This window comes from Diabrotica undecimpunctata, chromosome 4 (assembly GCF_040954645.1).
Source record: "Diabrotica undecimpunctata isolate CICGRU chromosome 4, icDiaUnde3, whole genome shotgun sequence".
NCBI lineage: Eukaryota > Metazoa > Arthropoda > Insecta > Coleoptera > Chrysomelidae > Diabrotica > Diabrotica undecimpunctata.
Window position 1 is genome coordinate 98,987,995 of NC_092806.1, and position 20,717 is coordinate 99,008,711.

At 30.8% G+C, this 20,717-nt stretch overlaps 1 protein-coding gene across 2 annotated transcripts in view; it reads right to left on the reverse strand.

Annotated features, from left to right (window-relative positions):
- The window catches only part of LOC140438326 (beta-1,4-glucuronyltransferase 1-like), a 72,715-nt gene that overhangs the window by 24,237 nt on the left and 27,761 nt on the right, over positions 1 to 20,717 (reverse strand). For both annotated transcript variants that reach the window (XM_072528008.1, XM_072528009.1), the window contains exons 2-5: positions 17,721 to 17,935; positions 9,140 to 9,386; positions 4,597 to 4,818; positions 271 to 383 (exon numbers count right to left, since the gene is read on the reverse strand). In XM_072528008.1, coding sequence (XP_072384109.1) covers positions 271 to 383; positions 4,597 to 4,818; positions 9,140 to 9,386; positions 17,721 to 17,889 — 751 coding nt within the window. In that variant the 5' untranslated portion in view covers positions 17,890 to 17,935. The remainder of the gene's footprint in view (positions 1 to 270; positions 384 to 4,596; positions 4,819 to 9,139; positions 9,387 to 17,720; positions 17,936 to 20,717) is intronic.

Below are 20,717 nucleotides of genomic sequence, written 5' to 3' on the forward strand. Positions count from 1 at the left end.
TTTTCAATATTTTTTTGCTACCATTGGCAGAATATTTTAAGATAAGATAAATCGATCAACTCTAAATCATAAATTTAAATAGCAAACTCGTTTTTACAATGCGTTAAAAAACTTTTCAGTAAGTTGTTTAGAAATAACTTTAGCTTTCACCAAATTATTTGATCCAGTTCCTCAACAATTCAATACTATCTTTTGGAGGTTTGGAATAGCCCATATCTCTTTTAAACCTACATATTAATTTAATTTTGTCTAAAAATGCATATGCCTTACCTTCACTGGGCATAAGCTGAATATCTGAAACCATAACTAGTTCTGTTAATGATGCAGTTCTCGCTGCATTGCGACACACGTTAATAGGATACATTACACTATCGTCGGCATGCCTAAAATAAATAATATAAAATTAATATACTGGTAAATTTTACTGTATTTATAAATTCTATTGAGTTAAATTATGGAATAATGGAATATGATTAAGAATTGAAATTTGAGCTGTTAGCATGTAGTTCACAGACATACAGCAATCTTTATTTTCTATCTTTCAAAGTAGCTGACGCCCACATATTCATCTCCACTCCAAAATGGAAAATAAATATAAGGATGACTACATTTGTTAAGTTTCTCTTCGACCTACCGCCTTCTGAGTAGCGCACCAGAATATGACGAAACTTGTCATCCTGTAGTTAAAGTACAAACTTTTAACTGGTACAAACTGGCAGTAGAAACTAAAAATATTTGAAACAAGGAGACCCTATCCTAAGAAGACTCATTGAGTGTGCTTTGGTAATATATAGCTTTGAACACTTTATTTTAGCTACTTACTACATTAATTCTGGTTTTAGAATCCAAAATAGCAAGACGGGATAAATTTTGTTTCGATTCAGAGCAGTTGCATATGCCGCTCTGACCTAAAGAGGTTGAAATACGTATAAGCGGCTTGCTCCGCCCTGCATCGAAATACAAATCTAATGCCGTCATTATGTTTTATTTCTTTACTCTGTTTGGAGTACCAGAAACCTAATTAACTACGAATTTTGACCATGATGAACGGTTTGTGGAATGCATATTTTAGATTCCCTTGCCGACCAATTCATTAATCTGTTTGCTTTGCAAGTTGTAGAAAGCACATTTGTAAAGATTTGAATTCAGTTTCGCCAGGTAAGAAATCTTATGATTTCTCTTGTTAGTAATTTTATTCTTTAATAAAACATTACAGAATATTACAATCTAATTAACTGGTTTATAGAAACAAAAACAATGAGGGCCGGTTTTAACACAAAAAATTGCTTTATTAATATAAAATTTTTTATCCCGTATATGGTTTTTGAAAACTTTGATAAGGCTCTTACAAAGGACACAAATGGAAAACAAAAGTATCTTGCATATTACAAAAACATCAAATTTAACTATAAATTGAACGATATATATTAAAAATATAAGTTTTCTTGCAAAAGTTTAATTTTTTGCACCAAACTTTAATTTCTAATCGTTGGTAGAACCATAGCTTGTGCTATCGTTTTAGTAATACAAATGTTTAAGTTATTTACAGAATCTGATTTAACTTTTCGTTTTCAATTTTTATTATTTTTTGTGTAAATTACACTATTTTAAAGGTTTTGGATATTATATTTAATTCTGGAGATATTTTATTCAATTTCTCAAAAACTTAAAAATTCAAAATCTCAAAATTGAAAATAACGAGAAATAAAAACAAATTTAATAAAAAAAATAAAAAACTTAATATAAAGTAAACTAAAATAACTAATAATTTATGTTGTAAGAAGATAGATCATAATTAAAATTAGGTTTTTCCTTAGATCTCTGCGTTCTTCCAAAAATTGGTTTAGTTAAATTTTGAGTCATTTGTTCTATTGTTAGTGTCTTCTCTTTTCCCATCAGGGATATAAAATGCTTGCATGATTTCTTGGTAGTATATTCAACTTTCACAAAATCTTTGGTCCTTAATGTTTCATTCTGAGGAATATTTTGCAAATCTTCGAAATCCTCCAGATCATTGTCACAATCATCTACTACTGACTCGTCTTCAATATAACTTTTGGAAGAAGTTTCGTCAAAAACCTTTCTTTTTGCATTGTGAGAAACTTCTTCCTTTTATTACTTACTTTTTTTTCCTTTTTCTTTTTAAATTATCTCCCAATTCTCTTTTTCTCATCCATAAATAGTGAACTAGTAAGCATAGTGGATTTAAGTTTAGGCCGTAACTTCCTGATATTTTTTCTCTGATCTGGGCACTGGCCACTCAGGAAAAATATCCCCACAGTTGCCTCCTGCTTGTTATAAAAGGCAACTTAACTGAGGGGCAGTCGTGCTTTTGTCGAGAGCTGCTGAGACAGGTTAGAGATCTGATTTGAGGTACACTACCTCTACCTGGGGTCATCTCTATTATGTACAAATTATACAAATAAAAGTGCTCAGAATTAAATATCCATCCAGTTTCTTTCGAAAAGTATGGACGAGTGTTAAGAACTTATAATTTGAGGTTCCATAAATCCAAAAAAGGACCGGTTAAAAAGTGCTTAAAATATACGAATATGACATAGGATGAAAAAAAAAACACACGAACGGCCTCATCCCAAACACTTGCTAAGGAAACAATTAGCTTGTGAGGCTTGTCACAAGGAATAATTCAGAGGTACTATCGTTTAACTTTAACCTCGGAGCAGTGCTTACGACTCCAAAGAGTCCAACAGAACAAATATTTTACCTACGAAAATTGGCTTTACAACCTGACTGTATACAACTTATGGAATCAGGAAGGAATCTGTTACCTTTGGAACGAAACCCAATGAAAAAGGGAGTCAAACGGGATATCCATGTTTATATATAATTACATTATCAATCAACCAAACATTACTGAGGTTTATAATGTTTGATAACATCTTTGATTTTAAATCCTTTGGAGTACAGAACTATAAAGTGAACAAAATTCCCTGGCAACAAGTCTGCTGCTTACGATACATTAAAATCAATGCCGTGTGTGACAATGTCCTATAAAAAAATTTGAGATGAATTTCAACAAATAAACAGCATGGAAATTCGTGGGTCACCCAAAAACGTTGACTTGAATAAAGCTTATGATAAGCTGTTGCCTATTGCGATTGCTAAATATAAAGATCTGCAGAAAATGTGTAATGATTTATCAATTTCAAAGAACTGTCATAATTTGTATAATTCTATAAATGCCAATAAAAATATAAGAGACAATTTGCTGGAGCCAAATAAAAGCGAAGATTCAGATAAAAATTAAATTATTCTAAAATATGATTTAAGTGTTTTATTATATCATTATTCTAGTTTTCAATATTTAAAAGTTCTTTTTGTTTCACTTTTACCATAATAAAGGTTGATATAATTTCACGTATATGCATTTGATTACAAAATCTACAATGCAACAATCAAGAATTTAACTTTTTTCGAAAATTGAATATTTTCGTAAATCCCTGATAATATTTCGAAAATATAACTATAACATCTGTTAATAAAAGTACCAAAAGAATATCACAATAAATCCTAAATTTTGGTAACTAATTGAAACTTTAAAAGTCAGATATCTGCTAACAATCATTTTGCTCATTCGTGGGATTGCACCGATGATATTATGAAGTCGACTAAAAGAAATGGCTTAGCGAAAGAATATAAATACAGGACAATATTTAATTGATAGAATTACTGATTCTTGTAGTATTGTTAGAAATGATAAGAAAATTTGATGGCCCGATAAAAAAGATCTATAGAAACAGGTGGATTTTATTTCAAATATCTGCCAATCTTAACAATTTTCATTTTTGTTTTCGTCACGTCGCGCATCGTTTCAGATTTTTGAGCTTAAGGTTTTTCTGTGAATTGTTTATATTGGGTAATTGTTTTAATTTTTTTTAATATCTTAACAAGTTTACTTTTGTTAAAATTGTCATTTATGGGTAAATTTCATTTTATGTTAAAAATTGAGTAGCGATATAGGAACGAATGAATACAAATTTTTTGTTGTCTCTTTTGGGTACTTTGTAAGAGCTTTAGAGTTATTAAAAACATTATTCATAACGGAATTTTTATATAAACTAAACAAACTAATGTTTTAAGATCAGTGTTGAGTTTTTCTTAGTTTTAATAAAACAGATACGTAGATCCTATAATATATATATATATATATATATATATATATATATATATATATATATATATATATATATATATATATATATATATATATATATATATATATATATATATATATATATTTATAGTACTGTATACTGATACTAATTAGTATACATTTTTCTTTTTTCTATCGTATTATCTTCGTAAATAACTATATAATAATAAATTCGTGGGTAATTACCGTTGGAAAACTTGCTTACTTTCATCAAAGAATATAGACGCTTATAGCGTCTATATTCTTTGCTTTCATTTTGCAATAGAAAATAAAATGATCAGAAATATTTAAGCCTTCTGCGTGATAGTTAAACATTCTACTGTTTAAGCTACCTGGTCCATTAATTAATTTAATGTATGTCTAAAATATAACCGAATATTGCAAGTAACATTAAAAAATATGACATAGTTGATTGTTAATACCTGTAAGTTTTTAATTTTGAAGAATCTATTAATTCACAATTACTTGGTTTGGTAAAATACACATCTTTTCTAGATGGCGCTACAAATCTATCAAAGACAAAATGCAGCGACACTCGTGACATTCCTGGAAGACAGTAGCAGTATTGATTTATTTGTTCTATTACATGACTAACATCTAAATCGGGAACAAAGGCAGTAATGCTAATAAAGCCATCCCAATATCTGAAACATATTTTAAATCAGCTATTTTCTTTAGAGCGAATCAAAATATTTGTTTTGGTTACTTTTATTCGTTGAATTGTTAAAATATAATGAGATGTTTTGTACTTAAGTGAAAAAACAATATAGTTATATGTATTAGAAAACTTATGAGTTGATTATATAGACTGCAATTTATATTGCTTTTTCTTCATTCATTCATGTCATTCATTCATTTGACATTCATAATATAAATATATGGAATGTGTATAAACAAATCATTACTACAACTACAACGTTAAAGGGATTTTATTATTTTATGTAACAAATGGACAAAAATACGAAAAATCGCGGAGTGCTACCATTAAATGGGTTCGTTTTTAAGAAAGGGTGGTTGAATTTGTCTCTATACACTAGGGTGCATCTGGGTGAATTCTACCCATTTTTTGTACGTACACATCTACAGGAAAGTTGTTCAAAATTAAATTTTCTATCAAAAGTAAAAAATAATATTTTCTAAAAAAAATATACTCAAAAACGAAATAAAAAAAATAGAAAGAAACACGCGATTTTTGGTTTTGACCCATAACTTTTTTTCACGGGGATATTGGTATATTTTGTAAATTGTACATTGCTGTAAATTAAAAATAGTGTTATTCTCAGATACGATTTTTTAAAGTTCGCCACTCACACCATTTTTTGGCCATTTTCCTTACTTTTTCGCAAACATTCTTCTATAAATTCTTTTTGTGAAGATTTAGGTATATGCAGTGGTATATTTCGTAAGAAGAAAAATTAATTACCCTTAAAACGGTCAATAGTAGAAGGTACTAGGATTAATTTTAAACAAGGTAGGGTTCTTCAAAATTTTTTATTTTTAACGATTTTTGTTAGATTTTGCAACCATTTTTTAAATTTCTCATTATAACTTTTTTCTTGTACATTTACATATATTCAGTACAAAACAAAAAGGAAAGCTTATTTTCTTTACTTTCTGTACCCTTATAATAGGACTAACGATAACCAAGAGATGGTTCGTCAAATTTTGATACTTGCAACGATTTTGTATATACCTACATGTACAAGAAAATAATAATCGCAGTCATCAAAGAATCTCTAAAACTGAACCTATAAAAATCGTATGAACAAGCTCCATTTTATTGAGAATGTCAATTTTAAGATTCCAAAAAGGTGAAAAAAAGTTTTCCACTTCTATCAACGGACTTCTTTGCAAAACCGCCCCACGTAGGGGTTGGTGGAAATTAAAAACATCTATTTACTAAATATTGTAGTTGAGATAATGTTGTAAAACGAACCATTCTCTCAGAAACATTACTTGAAGCGACTGGCGATTTTAAATGTGTTACGCGAGCAAAATCAATTTTTTAAATCAAATTTGTATTAACCTGACGGTTAAAATTCAATAGCTGTTGTCCTATCAACAAATATCAAAATAAACTTTAAAGATAAAGAGTGTAGTTTTCGTATGCAATTTTTGCATTTTTCCATAAATAGCAAAAATCGTTAAAAGTAGAAAACTTTAAAACATCTTATCTTACTTAAAATTAGTCCTAGACCCTTTTACCAGACCATTTTAAAGCTTTTCTTTCTTTTTCATGTACAAATTTAAGACATATATCTAAAACGGCGTAGAAAATAATTATAGAACAATTTTACGAAAATAAAAAATAGACCAAAAATGGTGTGAGTGACATAATTTGAAAAATCGTATCTCGGATACTATAAATTTTTAATACTCATACTCAATGGCATTTTAAAGGGGAAAAATAAAAGTTTTTTTTAAGCACTGTCTATACCCTTACCTCCGTGGAAAAAGCTCCGTGGACAAAAAAATCACGTTTGTTCCTGTTTTTTTATTCGTTTTTGAATATATTGTTTAATGTAGGATAGTAAACAACCTTTAAACTCAAACTGTTAGCATTTAATTATTAGAAGTAAAAATGACTTTAAAAAAATAGTTTATTAGGTGCAAGGTGATTTTATGTATGTATTTAACAAGTCTTATTCTAATATCTTTCTTGTCAATGTCACTATGTGGTACTTGCTCCATTGGCGCTGTCAACCCCATACACACGCCAAGCAAACAGCACACACCCACCACGTTGAGTATGAATTGTGACAAATTTTAATTTTAAAAGCTCATATTTCGATAGAAAATTTAATTTTGAACAACTTTTTTGTAGATATTTGTATAAAAATTTCATAGAATTTAACCAAATACACCCTAGTGCATAGGGACCAATTCAACCATTTATCAAAACGCAACCCTTTAAATGGTAGCACTCCGCGGTTTTTTTATATGTATGGGTCCATTGACCATATAAAATAATAAAACCCCTTTAACGTTAAAGTTCCTTTCTAAAGTACATAATCACTATACTACTTCTGAAGAAGACTGATGATTAAAAAGAATACGGACATTTTTTTTCTTACGGTACCGTCTCTCTTCGAAGTTTATTTAGTTCTTTCAAAGGCTATATTTAAAATTATGTAAATCTACTTTATTGCTTTAAAGTTTAATGAGCACAAAAATCATTTTAAAATTACACAGCAAAGACTTGCTTCAATTCTATGTTTTGTCAAAATTGTTTTATGTATAATCAAATAGCAGGTGGCAATGAGGACATCCTACTGCATAGCCAGGCTATTAGGGTATTTGCATATTTATTGTATTAACTAGCTCTATTTCTGTTAATAGTCTTCGCAAAAATTTATTCCGTGAGGGGATGGTGGTCCTTAGTTGCGGTTAGGGGAATACTTTCCGAGAAATGGGCGGTACCAGGGAAATTAAATACCCAGAGCAGACTAAAATAGGCTATAATTTGACTACGAGTAGAATAATTCTGACTTTTGTTTCATTGCATTGTATAACATACAGCAAACTATGTAATAAGATTCGCAAAAAAAACGATGTTTTCACAGCGATGAGCAAGACAAGGGGAAAACTTCTCATTTCTTTTTAAGCCGTCTATTATAAACTGGTCGTACTGCAGTCAATCGGCTTATTTTACAACTTTTATTATACACCAGCTTTTACAGGTCTAGTGGATGAATATTTTGAGTTTTTGGAGTCATCGGTAGCCTTCAAAAAGTGTTTCCTGTCTGCGATCTAATGTCTCGAAATCATTGTAAGATAAACCTATTTCAGGTTTTCTGCTGTAGACTCTACAGCCTATCTCCAAGAAAGAGACTTATTACATGCAGATGTATCATGAATGGCTTGTGTCCAGTAAGAAAGCCTGTTTAAACTCTTGGGTGATTACTGTTTGTTCTCCATAGTTCTTGAGCCATATAAGTGCATGTTCGTCTAATATACTTTTTGTTATCTGCTGGACCGGGTATACTTTCCCAATGAAAGATATGTTCTGTTCGGTGCCAGGCTATTTTACGGTCAAGAACAGTGCTTTTGGCTACTCCTATAGGCGGCTTTGAATCGACGTATTTTCCATCTGATCCTCATTAAGCAGCTCTTCCATTATATTCTCCAGTGACCGTTAACCTATATCTGTGTGACACTGTTATGTTTTATCAATATGTCTAATTCTTTTTGGCACTTCCACACTAGCTTAGATCCACATTAGGAATTCTAAGATCAACTATGAGTGCCTGACTATCTGTGCTTAAAGTCACCTACTTCAGTTCCAAAATCATCATATTAATTTATTTTGTTGAAATACATTAGTTCATTCTCCTAATGGAATAGAGCCTGACTTATGTGTTTACCCTGCCTCTCCCTCCGTCTCACTTGAACAAATATCTAATTGGAAGTGTACCCTATACCGGGGTACTATATAGTTAAAAGTCACCACACATTTGGTATCCTAATTTTTTTTACAAGGTTTCTATATCCTGATCTAACAGGAGAAGGTCCAATAGGAACTTCATAGTGTACCTCTCATACCTTCTGTCACTCCTCGGTAAGCAAGTATTTGTTCCATTTTCAATGTATTTTATAAATGCTGTTCTTTGATCTTTAATGAGTGTTGTTTGGTTTAGCGTTGGACACAATTGATCTCACTGTGTTGGTTGTATTGAATGTTTAAACAAACAAATAAATTTAAAATGTAATTTTCAATAAAATCAATTTTAGTTTAATCCCAGGTACATATAATGTTTAACTTAAACATACCACAATACCTTCATAACCTCTTTATTCACATATTTTTTTAATATTTAATCTACCTCATCTTTTTAAACTGTCATTGTATATGTTTAGTTTTAATTGTTAATTTTTTTCTTCTAATTTTAATTTTGTCTTTTTTTCTTTAAATTTAATAGTAACAACTCAAGATAATACAAAGAACATGTAAACACACCACCTCACCTAACTAGTTCTGGCAAATAAAACATAAAATCAGCGGACACGTGAGTAGCGTAAGTCACTTCCGGAACTCCCTCCGCCATCTGAGCCATAAGTACATTGTAGACAATTCTGTAGGAAGTTTGTTTTCCTAATTCTGGTCCAAAGTCTACGTCGGCAGTTCCATAATTAAAATCCTTGGGGACATTGTAATTAAAGTTGCAGTAACTTTCGTTAGATGGCTCTGAATAAAGATAGCTGACAAAGTCTCCTATTAAAAAAAAAGAATAGTTTAGTAGAGTAAAAATATAGTTATCTAAAGTTTATATGCATCTAAGAAACAAACAATTATATTTTCAAAATTATAAAATTTACCCTACTACTTTTAAGAAGCAGTAACATAAATTAAGAAAAAGACATTAAAACATTTCTATGATCACAGAGATTAAAAATAGGTGAAAAACCTATGGAATGACAGAAGAATATATGCACCGTCGCAGAATCGCTCGTGCGGTGTGATTATATATAATCAGAGAGAAACTGTTGTATAAATTATTAGGCTACTGCGATTTTACTACATTAAAGTAAGTTTTTTATTGACATGTCACTCATTTAAATATAACTCGTGTTAGGGCTAAAATTGTGTCTTCACACTTTGCAACCATATCCAAATTCACAAAATAGAAAAATTGTTTGACGATTAATACTATAATATTTTTATTTTCGTTTGTCCATAATTATTAATATATGAACTTTTATGCACTTGATTTCAGAAACTTTAGTAGGTTTATATAAAGTTTATATCATTTATTATTTTCATTATAGAGCTCAATCCTTTTGCATTTTACTCTTAAAAGGAATGGTAGCTCCGTGGCTTAAATCTGATAATAAAATAATATTCATTGTATATTACCAAAATAAAAAAAATGTAACATACAGCTTACTTAATATGGTTTGCATTCGAAAATCAAAATTAAAAACAAAATTTGTTTATCACCTTTCAATCTTGAGTAACTAGCAATTATATCTTGAAAATAGGTAGATAGGAAGTGACATATTAATAGTGAGCCGTACCGCCACTGCGTATATTATCTTTGCAGGACAAATATTAAAGTTTAAGACAAATCAATCTATTTCTATTATATGCAAGGTTTACAGCTGGTTCATAATAAACTGATACGACTCTTAGTAAGATTTGATTATTTTGAGCAGTGTATTTGATTGGTCTGACATATTATATTTATTATGACAGGCAAAAATTAAAATAAACAAACAAACAACAAACAATTGATTACATATATTAATTCATAAATTATAATAATTATTAAGGTCTAAATGTTGATATTATTTTGAATTCCTGCGTTTTATAAAAAGTATATAAATAATAGTTTTTACGTAAAATAGGGATTTTGTTATTATTTTTATTATTAATAAGGAATAAAACAAACGACTTAACTCAACAATATATTAAATTAAGAATTGTAACCAAATTAAAAGATAACTGGGCACTATCAGACACAGCAAAACATTTTAACATAACCAGAACCACAGTTTTTCTATTAATAAAAGTGAAGGAAACAAGAAACTTTCCAAAGAAAGCGAGGGAAGCTTTTGGAAGACCAAAACTATACCAAATTTAGGTATATAAAAATAAAATTAATATTTTGTAATATCTCCATCAGCTTTTATAACAGCTTGTAACAGCTTCGGTCCATCTGCATGAAAGGAGCTATGAAATTTTTTTCTTCAGAGAGCTCTTCCTAAATTTGTTGTATACCGTGCCACAGATCTTCAGCATTTAAAGGTATTAAATTACGCCGATACAACCATTTTATAATAACACCCCACACATTTTCAATTGGGTTTATATCTGGACTGTAACTGGGTCATAGTGAGGTTACGATGTCATTCTGGAGCCACTGATTTAATATATTCACAGTATAAATAGGATAATTATCTTGTAGGATAAAATTATTTTCTGGATACAACTGTTTTACACTGGGAAACATGATTTTTTCTAGAATATTCAGATAAGTCTGCATAACAAACCTGCCATCAATACGCCATACCATTTCCATTCCTCTAGATGAAATACATCCCCATACATTGGCTCTACAAAATGATCAGCTGCTCGATATCTATTAAAATATAGAGGATATTATAATCTGGTCTATACATCCCAATTTTGCCCTTTTTAGGAGATTAAAAAAATTTCTCATCTGTAAATATTAGCCTGTCCCAAAAATCTTGATTTTATCGATGATGGTTTAAAGCAAAAAAGCTTGATTGTTGTGATGTAAGAGCCTGTTTTTTCTTTGCCGTTTTCGATGACGCGATGCTTTAATTCTGCGCCACGTTGTTTTCTTTCTTCCCGGAAACTGTAACATATATCTTGCATATTTTGCACCTTTAAAAGGATTCTCTTCTAATCTCTCCAAAAGCGTACGATCTTCATGAGCGGTAGATATTTTTTGTCTTCCAGAACCTTGCTTTCTTTCGAGAGTTTTTTGTTCTCTTCATCTCTCATTAATATTAAAAACTGTTGTTCTGCTCACTGAGTTATCTGACAAATACACTTTAATGGGCGTATCTTTTTTTTAAAAACCAGCTCTACATATTTTACCTGATTCTATATATTAAAATTATCAGCATATGAAGTTAGTACATTTCTTATTGCGTGGCGTGAAACGTACTTACGTGTTTGTGTTTAACATTTGTTTCGTTTATATTTATAAGTATACTGTAATCTATTGTAAATTACCTACAAAGTAGAACGGCGAGGCAGTGTTTAAATCAGGCTAACAGTTTTTGGTCTGCGTGTAAGAAACTAACCTTCACATCGCAAAAACCGTACTCACCCCACTTTTATATGAAGCTTACAAATTTTGTTTTTGAGTTGAAATAGTAAGTCATGGGTTCCTCATTTCTGTTGTAAGACATCTGTAGCATTATTATCAACATTGTTGGAAGATTGAAAACGACGAATGCTCTTTGCAGTACCAATGATATGGAGGGAACCGACAGACCATGTTATCCATTATGAATCCGTTAATCTGTTCACGAGGAATGAGCACCACGTTTAGTAGTACAAAACTTTTACGGTTAAGTTTATTAAGACAATGTAATTACAAATAATGGTTTGACTATAATATACTATACATTATTTTCAGACTAACAAAGCGACTATAACTTCACACTTTGTATGTACATACAAATTAATATAAGACGTGCAAATAAATGATGAACGGTATCTAAATTTTTTATAGCTGTTTTAAAGCATTATATGAAATTGCATGCACTTGTTTTCAAAAATTTTAAGTAGATGAGATGAGGTAAAACACTCACATATTTCTTATGATTTTACAGGCGCCATTAACAAATTTTTAGCGAGGTAAACATGCAAGTATTTGTGTACCTCTTCTTAATTAATTTCATCTGCTATCTTATTCATTTTGTAATAAATTTGTTGAGTGTATTCTTGTAAATGCTCATATATGCATTTCACAATTTTACTATTCTCATTTGTCTCACCGTTATTATTCACAAACACTAATTTTATGACTGGTATTCTGAAATTAAAGTAGTAAATTTCTTACTTTAACAAATTTTGCACGATTTTCATATACCTTACTTTTAAATACCTTAAATAGACGGTTGGTACATAGAAAAACAAGATTTACTTTTGAATGACCTTCTTGTTGTGTAATTATTGACAAAATGATCCCCTGTATATGTTACAATAGTAACAAAAAGTATTTAGAGGTATTTAAGATTACTTTATTTTCTTTAAAATGGTGTTTTAGACAAATCAAATAACTGTCTACATTAAATTTACTTCAAAAATAAGGAGAGTGAAAGCTGCTTACCTTCAAGAAACTAGGTAAAATGGACAAAGGGCGAAAGAATTAGATGAAGAATACAAATTGTAGTATGAGAAAAAAATTAACAATAGGAATGAAGTCGATACAAATTTGTTTATTTATTACAATTATAAAATGAGCTATAAAGTAAACATAGAGTTTAGATAAATGGAGAAGCAGTATATTAGTACCTGTTTACAAAATTAAGCGAGATATACAAACTACAGAGTTAAAATAGAGTATAGAGTTTCTCGAGAGATTCTGTGGTTGGCGCTCAATAACAAAGAGCCTCCGGTTAATAAATGCAGATTGTAGTTAAGATTCAAATAGAAAAGGCTAGAAGTGCATTTAATAATATAAAACAAATATTATGTTGTAGAGACCTCAGCCTAAATCTTAGAAAACGAGTACTATAGTGTTATGTATTTTCTGTTCTTTTGTATGGCGTGGAGTCATGAACTTTAAATAAACAATATCTTATTAAATTGGAAGCATTTGAAATGTGGACATATCAAAGAATGCTGAGAATCTCCTGAACAGACAGAATAGCCAATGAAAAAGTACTAGGAAGAATAGAGAACAGCAGGGAGATACTGAATTTCATCAAAATAAGAAAGCTACAATATCTGGGTCATATAACACGTGGCGACAGATATGAATTCCTAAAACTAATAATGTAGGGAAAGATTCAAGGAAAGCGCAGCATAGGTAAAAGAAAAATGTCCGGGCTGAGAAACCTCAGAGAAAGGTTTGGATGCAACTCAACTATACTCTTTGGGGCTGTAGTGTCAAAATTTAGAATAGCAGTGATGATTGCCAACCTTCGTCGCGAAGATGGCACATAAAGAAGACTAATGATTGGTAAACTTAATGTGAAAGTAGAATTACGCTAGAGCTAGATGTTTAATGCATATTTATTCTCATCAGTGGTGGATCAAAGAACAGCTGCACTACAATAAAATAATAACTTTGGATGGTGAAATGATTTTAAAAAGTAATAATTTTATGTACCTAGGATCGGTTTAACAGAGTAATGGGAAAATAGAGATAGAGATGTATGCAGTTAAATTAGAGTGGGATGGATGAAGTCAAAGAAAGCAAGTGGTGTGTAATATAACAGAAATACTCCAATAAAACTTAAGAAAAAACTGCCGTAAGTCCAGCCATGATGTACGGAACTGAATGGCACCAATTTATGCCAGAATCAGAGAGCATAGGATAAAATAGTTCGGACATGTTTAACCTTATGACGCTAATCAACCAACAAGATGAAATGCTAATTGACAAGTTCCTAGAAAGAGTTGGAGAAAAAACCAAAGAATACTTGGGAGAGACGCTTAGGAAGGACATGTCGGTAAAGGGGATTGATATTGGTATGACATTAAATAAAAACTTAAAGAACAGATATTTAATTAGGGAAGCAGCCCTGCCTAGGGATATAGGAAAAAAGAATAAGTATGATGAAATAACTCTATTCGTTATTTAAAAAAGTAAAGTTATATCCGTGTTTGTTGCGGATGTCTTATGTAGGAGCGTTGATTGAATGTAGGAGTGACTAACCACCCAATAGAAGGAAGGCATATTCCGTATCTATCTCACTTACGATTTTTGTTGATGGCGCTATTGTTAAGCCCTTTTTAGTTTATTTTTTATTTAAAGTGAATCAATTTGCGCTTAAATCATTTTAAAAAACTTTAGTAACATACATACAAGCACGGTTTTTAAACTTTTTACGTACTAAAGCAGCAAACAAAGTTTAAAAGTCTAAGTATTTTATTATTCTTCTTTATTCTTCTAATTCCTCTGTCCTAGCATAATTGGTCCTTAAAAACCTCAAGAAAACTGACGCAAGAGCTTTTCAACAGAAAAATTTATTTTAAAATCCTTTATAAAAGGTATACAGGGTGTCTGGTAGGTCGATGGAAATTTTTTAAGGGGTAATAGGGGACGCCATTTGCAAAATTTTTTGCTAATAATATATCGCTCAAACTGTTAAGGTTTCCGAAATAGTTTGTTTCAACAGTTAAATTTGTCAATATTTGAAAATAAGGCTGCTCGTCTGTTTTAGTTTTAAAAATAATTATCTAAGCGAGATACTTCCCTTAGATAATGCATACAAAATGCCTTGCGTATTACTTGCTCAGATTGCAAAAATCCTTCGTTGAATCTTAATGCATTGTTAAAATAATGTAATGTAAGTGCATGTCCTTCAATAATGTAACTGGTAAGAAAGGTAAAACACAAAAACGATACATCATGCTTTTTGCAAGATTTATAATGCCTTATTAAGTATGTACATAAACTTCAGAAAACAGTCATAGTTGTTCAAAATGAGAACCACTATTCCTAATGCAAGCTCTTACCCTGCGTCGTATTTTTGATGTGGTTACTTTTAACCTGAGTTCTGCCCTTATAATGTCAGCTGCTTCGATAATCCTTTCCATTAAATGAGCTCTAGTTCGGATTGGAACTTGATAAACAAGTTCTTTGAATCTGTCCCAGATATGGTAGTCATACGGTGTTAAATCGGGCGATCTAGGAGGCCACAAAATCGGTCCAGTTCGTCCGATCCACCTATTGGGATAGTGGATGTTAAGCAAGTCGTAACAGCACGTGCACAATGTGCAGGGCATCCATCATGTTGGTACACCACCATTCTTCGTCTGAGGGCGAGGAGTAAATTTTCTAAGAGTGATGTTAATTCATTATCTAGAAAGTCTAAGTACACTTGACTATTTAACCTGCCTGGCAAAAAGTAAGGTCCTATTAACTCTCGTCCGATAACTCCTACCCAAACGTTGACACTAAATTTTTGCTGAAAAGATGTTTCTTTCGGTAGATGGGGATTGTCATGTGCCCAGTAATGCAGGTTGTGAAAATTTGTTATTTCTTCTCTATTAAAACTGGATTCACCAGTCCATAAAATACTTTTAAAAAAATTACCATCGTTGATGTCTGCATCTAACAAAAAGCGGCAAAATTTACCCTTATATTTGGATCACCGTCTTGAAGAACTTGTACTGGCGTGTAATGATAAGGGTAGCGTTCATCGTTATGCACTACCGACCAGACCTTTCATTGCGAGACATTTAACTATCGAGCAACCTTTCTGACTCTTGTGATAGGACCATTCGTAACAGCTTGCAAAATTGGGACGTCTACACCAGGACCGGAACGTCCAGGATTAATACCGGAAACAGGATTGTTAACACTACCAGTTTCACTAATTCGTCGATAGGGTTAGGGTAACGGCGCTGATATTCTCGACTTGCTGCAGATGCATTTCCATTACTCCAGCCATAGAGAAACAGAATGCCTGCGTACTGCATTCGAAAACGAAACCATCACAACTAATCTATAAATCAGGTTATGCAGATACACTCAAACAAACGCACCTTTCATACGCATAGAATAACCATGTTTATACACCAAAATAAACCAATTCATAGCAGGTAGATTGTTTATTAGCATAGCAGGTAGATTGTATTTTGTTTATTATGCGTTCGGAGAATGACGATAGCTGATGAAAATTTTATGCGAAGAGTCAGTGTTTACATTTTTATTCCATGCGTAAAACAGGAAGGTAGTACGCCTAGATAATTTTTAAACGTGAAATAGACGGTTGTCGAATATTGACAAATTTAACTTTATTCCAGAAACCTTAACAGTTTGAGCGATACATTATTAGCAAAAAAATTTGCAAATGGCCTCCCCTATTATCCCTTAAAAAATTTCCATCGACCTACCAAACACCCTGTATAATTAAAACACCCTATCGGTCCACATCACAGACCGTTTTCGGAATTAATATTCCATCATCCGTGTTATCCTAAAAGTATATAACCACCTTAATTTAAAAAAACATGAAATTTAATATTTTGACTAGGGTTAATACAAAATTTGGTTAATACTTACTGGCTGTACATGTTTTGAGACACTAAATACTTGGGTAAAAACCCGCTAAATGTTTTTAAGTTGAATTTAAATAATATTCTTTCATTTTATATACTAAGCTGTTTAAGTTACAACAGGAATTAATAACATGGCAACGTAAGACTCTACTGGAGGTTGCTAGTCCTGAGACAAAGTGTCTACGAGGATTTGTTGATAACAACTCAGTTCATGGTATACAGCTAGCTATAGGAACTTAGTTTCCTTGTGGATGTTTTCAAGAGAGTTTTTAACACTAAAATTTTTAGGTCTCGCAGAATATTGTAAATGTATTGTTATTCTATAGATTTCTTATTTATTTCTATCTCGTAGAAAGTCATAAAAGTTTTATTCACAGTAACAACATGGCTTAAGAAGTTTTTATTTACTTCAAAGTGATCATAAATAAAACACGGTATTAGTACCCTTATACGCTTTTAGTCAACATTCATGTATTTGAATATTCATTTTGCAGAATTTTTACTCATGTTGCTTCTATGACTCATATCGGTAAAACTCGGTACCTCAGATATTCTTTTAATCTTTTTTTACTGTTCTATAAAATTATGTATGTCTTAATATTTACGGGGGTGGAAGGAGACATAAAACCTTAAAAACTGGCTTTCCTGATCTTTTTTCACAATGTCGATGGAAACATTTTTCCAAATTTTATTGTGAAATTGGTCAAAAAATGAACTTTTAATTTATTATTCTTCGTGTTACGGTACCGCAATATTTCATTATCTTCGTAACTGAACTAGGCTGGCTAGATTTCAGAACATTCTCGTAATAAACCTAATAAATAGTTACATTACCTGGTGTGTAGTTTCTGCCTGGTTTGATTTCATTATTAAAGATTCTTCCAGGTGATAATTCTTCGGTAGTTCTATCGTTAGAAGAAGAGATAAAGATTAACAGTACTACTAAGCTTGTTAAAGTAATTGATATTAAACATCTGGAAGGAGTGAACTTTGGGTAGATCATAGTCCTTCATAGCATGGTTAACTCATTTAATGGAATGATAATCAGTCTAAAAACAAACCAAAGAATTAAATAGTATGAAAAAGTTAAATTATTTGAAATAATTTTTTTGGATTTAGTTAGTATTAACAGTTATTTTGTGCGAGATACAAAGATACAAGCTTCATGATTGCAGAATACAGTATAAATTTCTTGCCACAATTAAAAAAAAAATTAACTTAAAATTAACTAAAAAATTAAATACGTTAAGATAAAACTTTTGAGTTTATAGGTATAACAGTCAATAACTTGTTATGACTTCACCTAAAGAGGTATCAATACAGCATCCTGAATTTCAGGGATAATCCCGAAAAAAAATTACAAAATAAAAAAAGCTATTTAAATAACTTTTCAGATCATTATTATTTCTGGCTATTCAATTAATGAATTGTACAAAAACATTTAATCACTCTTTCCAAATATTTTATCCGAAAGAAAATCTTAGTTTATCGAGCAGGCAAATAACTTTTACAATAATGTTATCTCTATTTATTTATTAAGGTGATGATAATGAATCACCAAATACCAGAATGGGCGACAAATGAAATAATTAAATATTGAGGGGGTAGAGATAAACGGAGCATTAAGGAAAGGAGAGAATTTCAAAAGAACTCCTAAATTACCTAGGTACGTATCTGGCTAATGAACTATTAAAACTAATCAAAAAATTAATACGAATAAAATAAAAGAGAACGGAGATCAAGCTTCCTAATGTCTCATTTTAAATAAGGGGACGAATAAGACCCAGAAAACTACAGAGCAATCAAACTATTAAACATAATAACAAAATTAAAAACCAAAGTGATCAGAACTTAATGAAGTTATAACACTAGCAAAAGAACAACAAGACTTTAGATCAGGAGGTGTTACACCGACGCTATATTTATAATAAGGCAAGAGCAAGAGAAATCACTAAAATACAACTAAACAAATACAGAAGAAGGCATTTGACAGCGTCAAAATAAAGGATGTTATTTACTTCTTGTAGACAAAAGAGTAGCCTCTAGGAATAATTAAAACCATCAAGATATATACTAGAATTATATAATAAAAGTAAATTTAAAAGAAGATCTAACCGACCCAATTAAAGCTGACAATGGAATAAGACAGGGAGATCCTCGGAGAACTCTATTGTTAAATTTGATCATGGGTGAAATAATGAAAATATAAGACCGAAAAAAAGATACCAAATGGGAGAAAACAACTTAAAATAATCTGCTATGCAGATATTGCACCACTAATGGCTCAAAGTAAAGCTCATTTGTGACGTATATTTCACATATATTATGTTTATATTATATTAGTGGAAAGTCTTGTTCTTAGGTTCATAAAAAAGATTGTCTGTAATACTAAGACATATTTATTGACTTTTTCGATGTCTCGACAGGATATACATTCCTTTTTCAAGAAATAATATTGACTAAACAACATTTTATCTATAGACTGAATAAGGTTAACAACACTTTTGACTTACCAAGCATGTAAAAGTTGGTTGCTAAAAAGTATATAATTAAACAACACAATTAAATTTATAATAAAAGAATAAGACCGACCTACTAAGTAACTACATGTAAAATGTATTTTAAAATGCAATATGTTGTTTTATTTTGATGTATTAAATTTTAAAACACATTTTACCTGTAGTGACATAGTGGGTCTGTCCTATGCTTGTATTATCTTAAAACGAAATGCCAAAAAAGTTAATTAAAATATCTTATTATCATAGACAATATTTTTCTACAAATTTAAGCCCAAGAAATTCTACTTAAAAATATATATTAAGGTTTAAGAACCAAACTCAAAAAAACTATATAAAACGTGATAATTTCATTAAAAAGACAATATGCATGGTTATAATAGCGAAGTTACTAAGATGTAAATTGGACTGACAGAGAATAAAACAAGTGATAAGGTTTAATTATCTGAGCATCACACTGTTAGGCTACGAAAAGCTCAAAACTGAAGTGGAAGATCAAGTGAATAGAGCTAACACACCTAATATACCTGTGTAACAACACGGAGGAATAAAAATATGGGGGAAAAAACAAATGGTAGAATTTACTAACTAGACAATAAAAATAAAAAACAATAATGACATTCGCAGCAGAAATCCAACCCGACAAGAAAGAACAAAAAAATGTTAAAAATAGCAGAGATGAAAAAACCCTTTGGGACACGGCTAGAAGTACAGATATATGACGTGACGGAGATACAAAGTAGAGAACATCAAGGACTGGGTTTAAAAGAGAAGAGTAGAATTAAACGATCATATAGACAGAATGACAAAAAATAGTATCAAGGACGGCGAGATACGGTTCCACAATGGAAAAACGACCAGTGGAAAGACTACAAAAACTATGGAACGACTACTTACTGGAGGTATATTGAAAAACAGACAGAGTCTGGACAGTCTTTTTATTATATTTTACCATTTTTTTACGTTTTTCTATGTTAATGTAGTTTTAAAATATATTTCTTAAAAAAAGTATTCAAAAGAAGGTGGCTATAAAAAACAATATACATACCTGTTATGCAAGTAGGTATATTTATTGACAAATACCATTAAATATCGTAAAATTAATAGGAAACTAGGTGGATGAAAAAAAAATGAAGTAAAATTATAGACAAAAACAACTGAATCAATTAAAATAAGAACTGCTATTAGACATGGAAATCTGTTTAGGTTACAAAACCACTAGTATTTAATCTAATATTGGGCTAGGTGATAAAAGAAGCAAAAAGAAAAAAATAATCCCAGGCAAAAAAAAACAGCCAAATAAAGATAATATGGT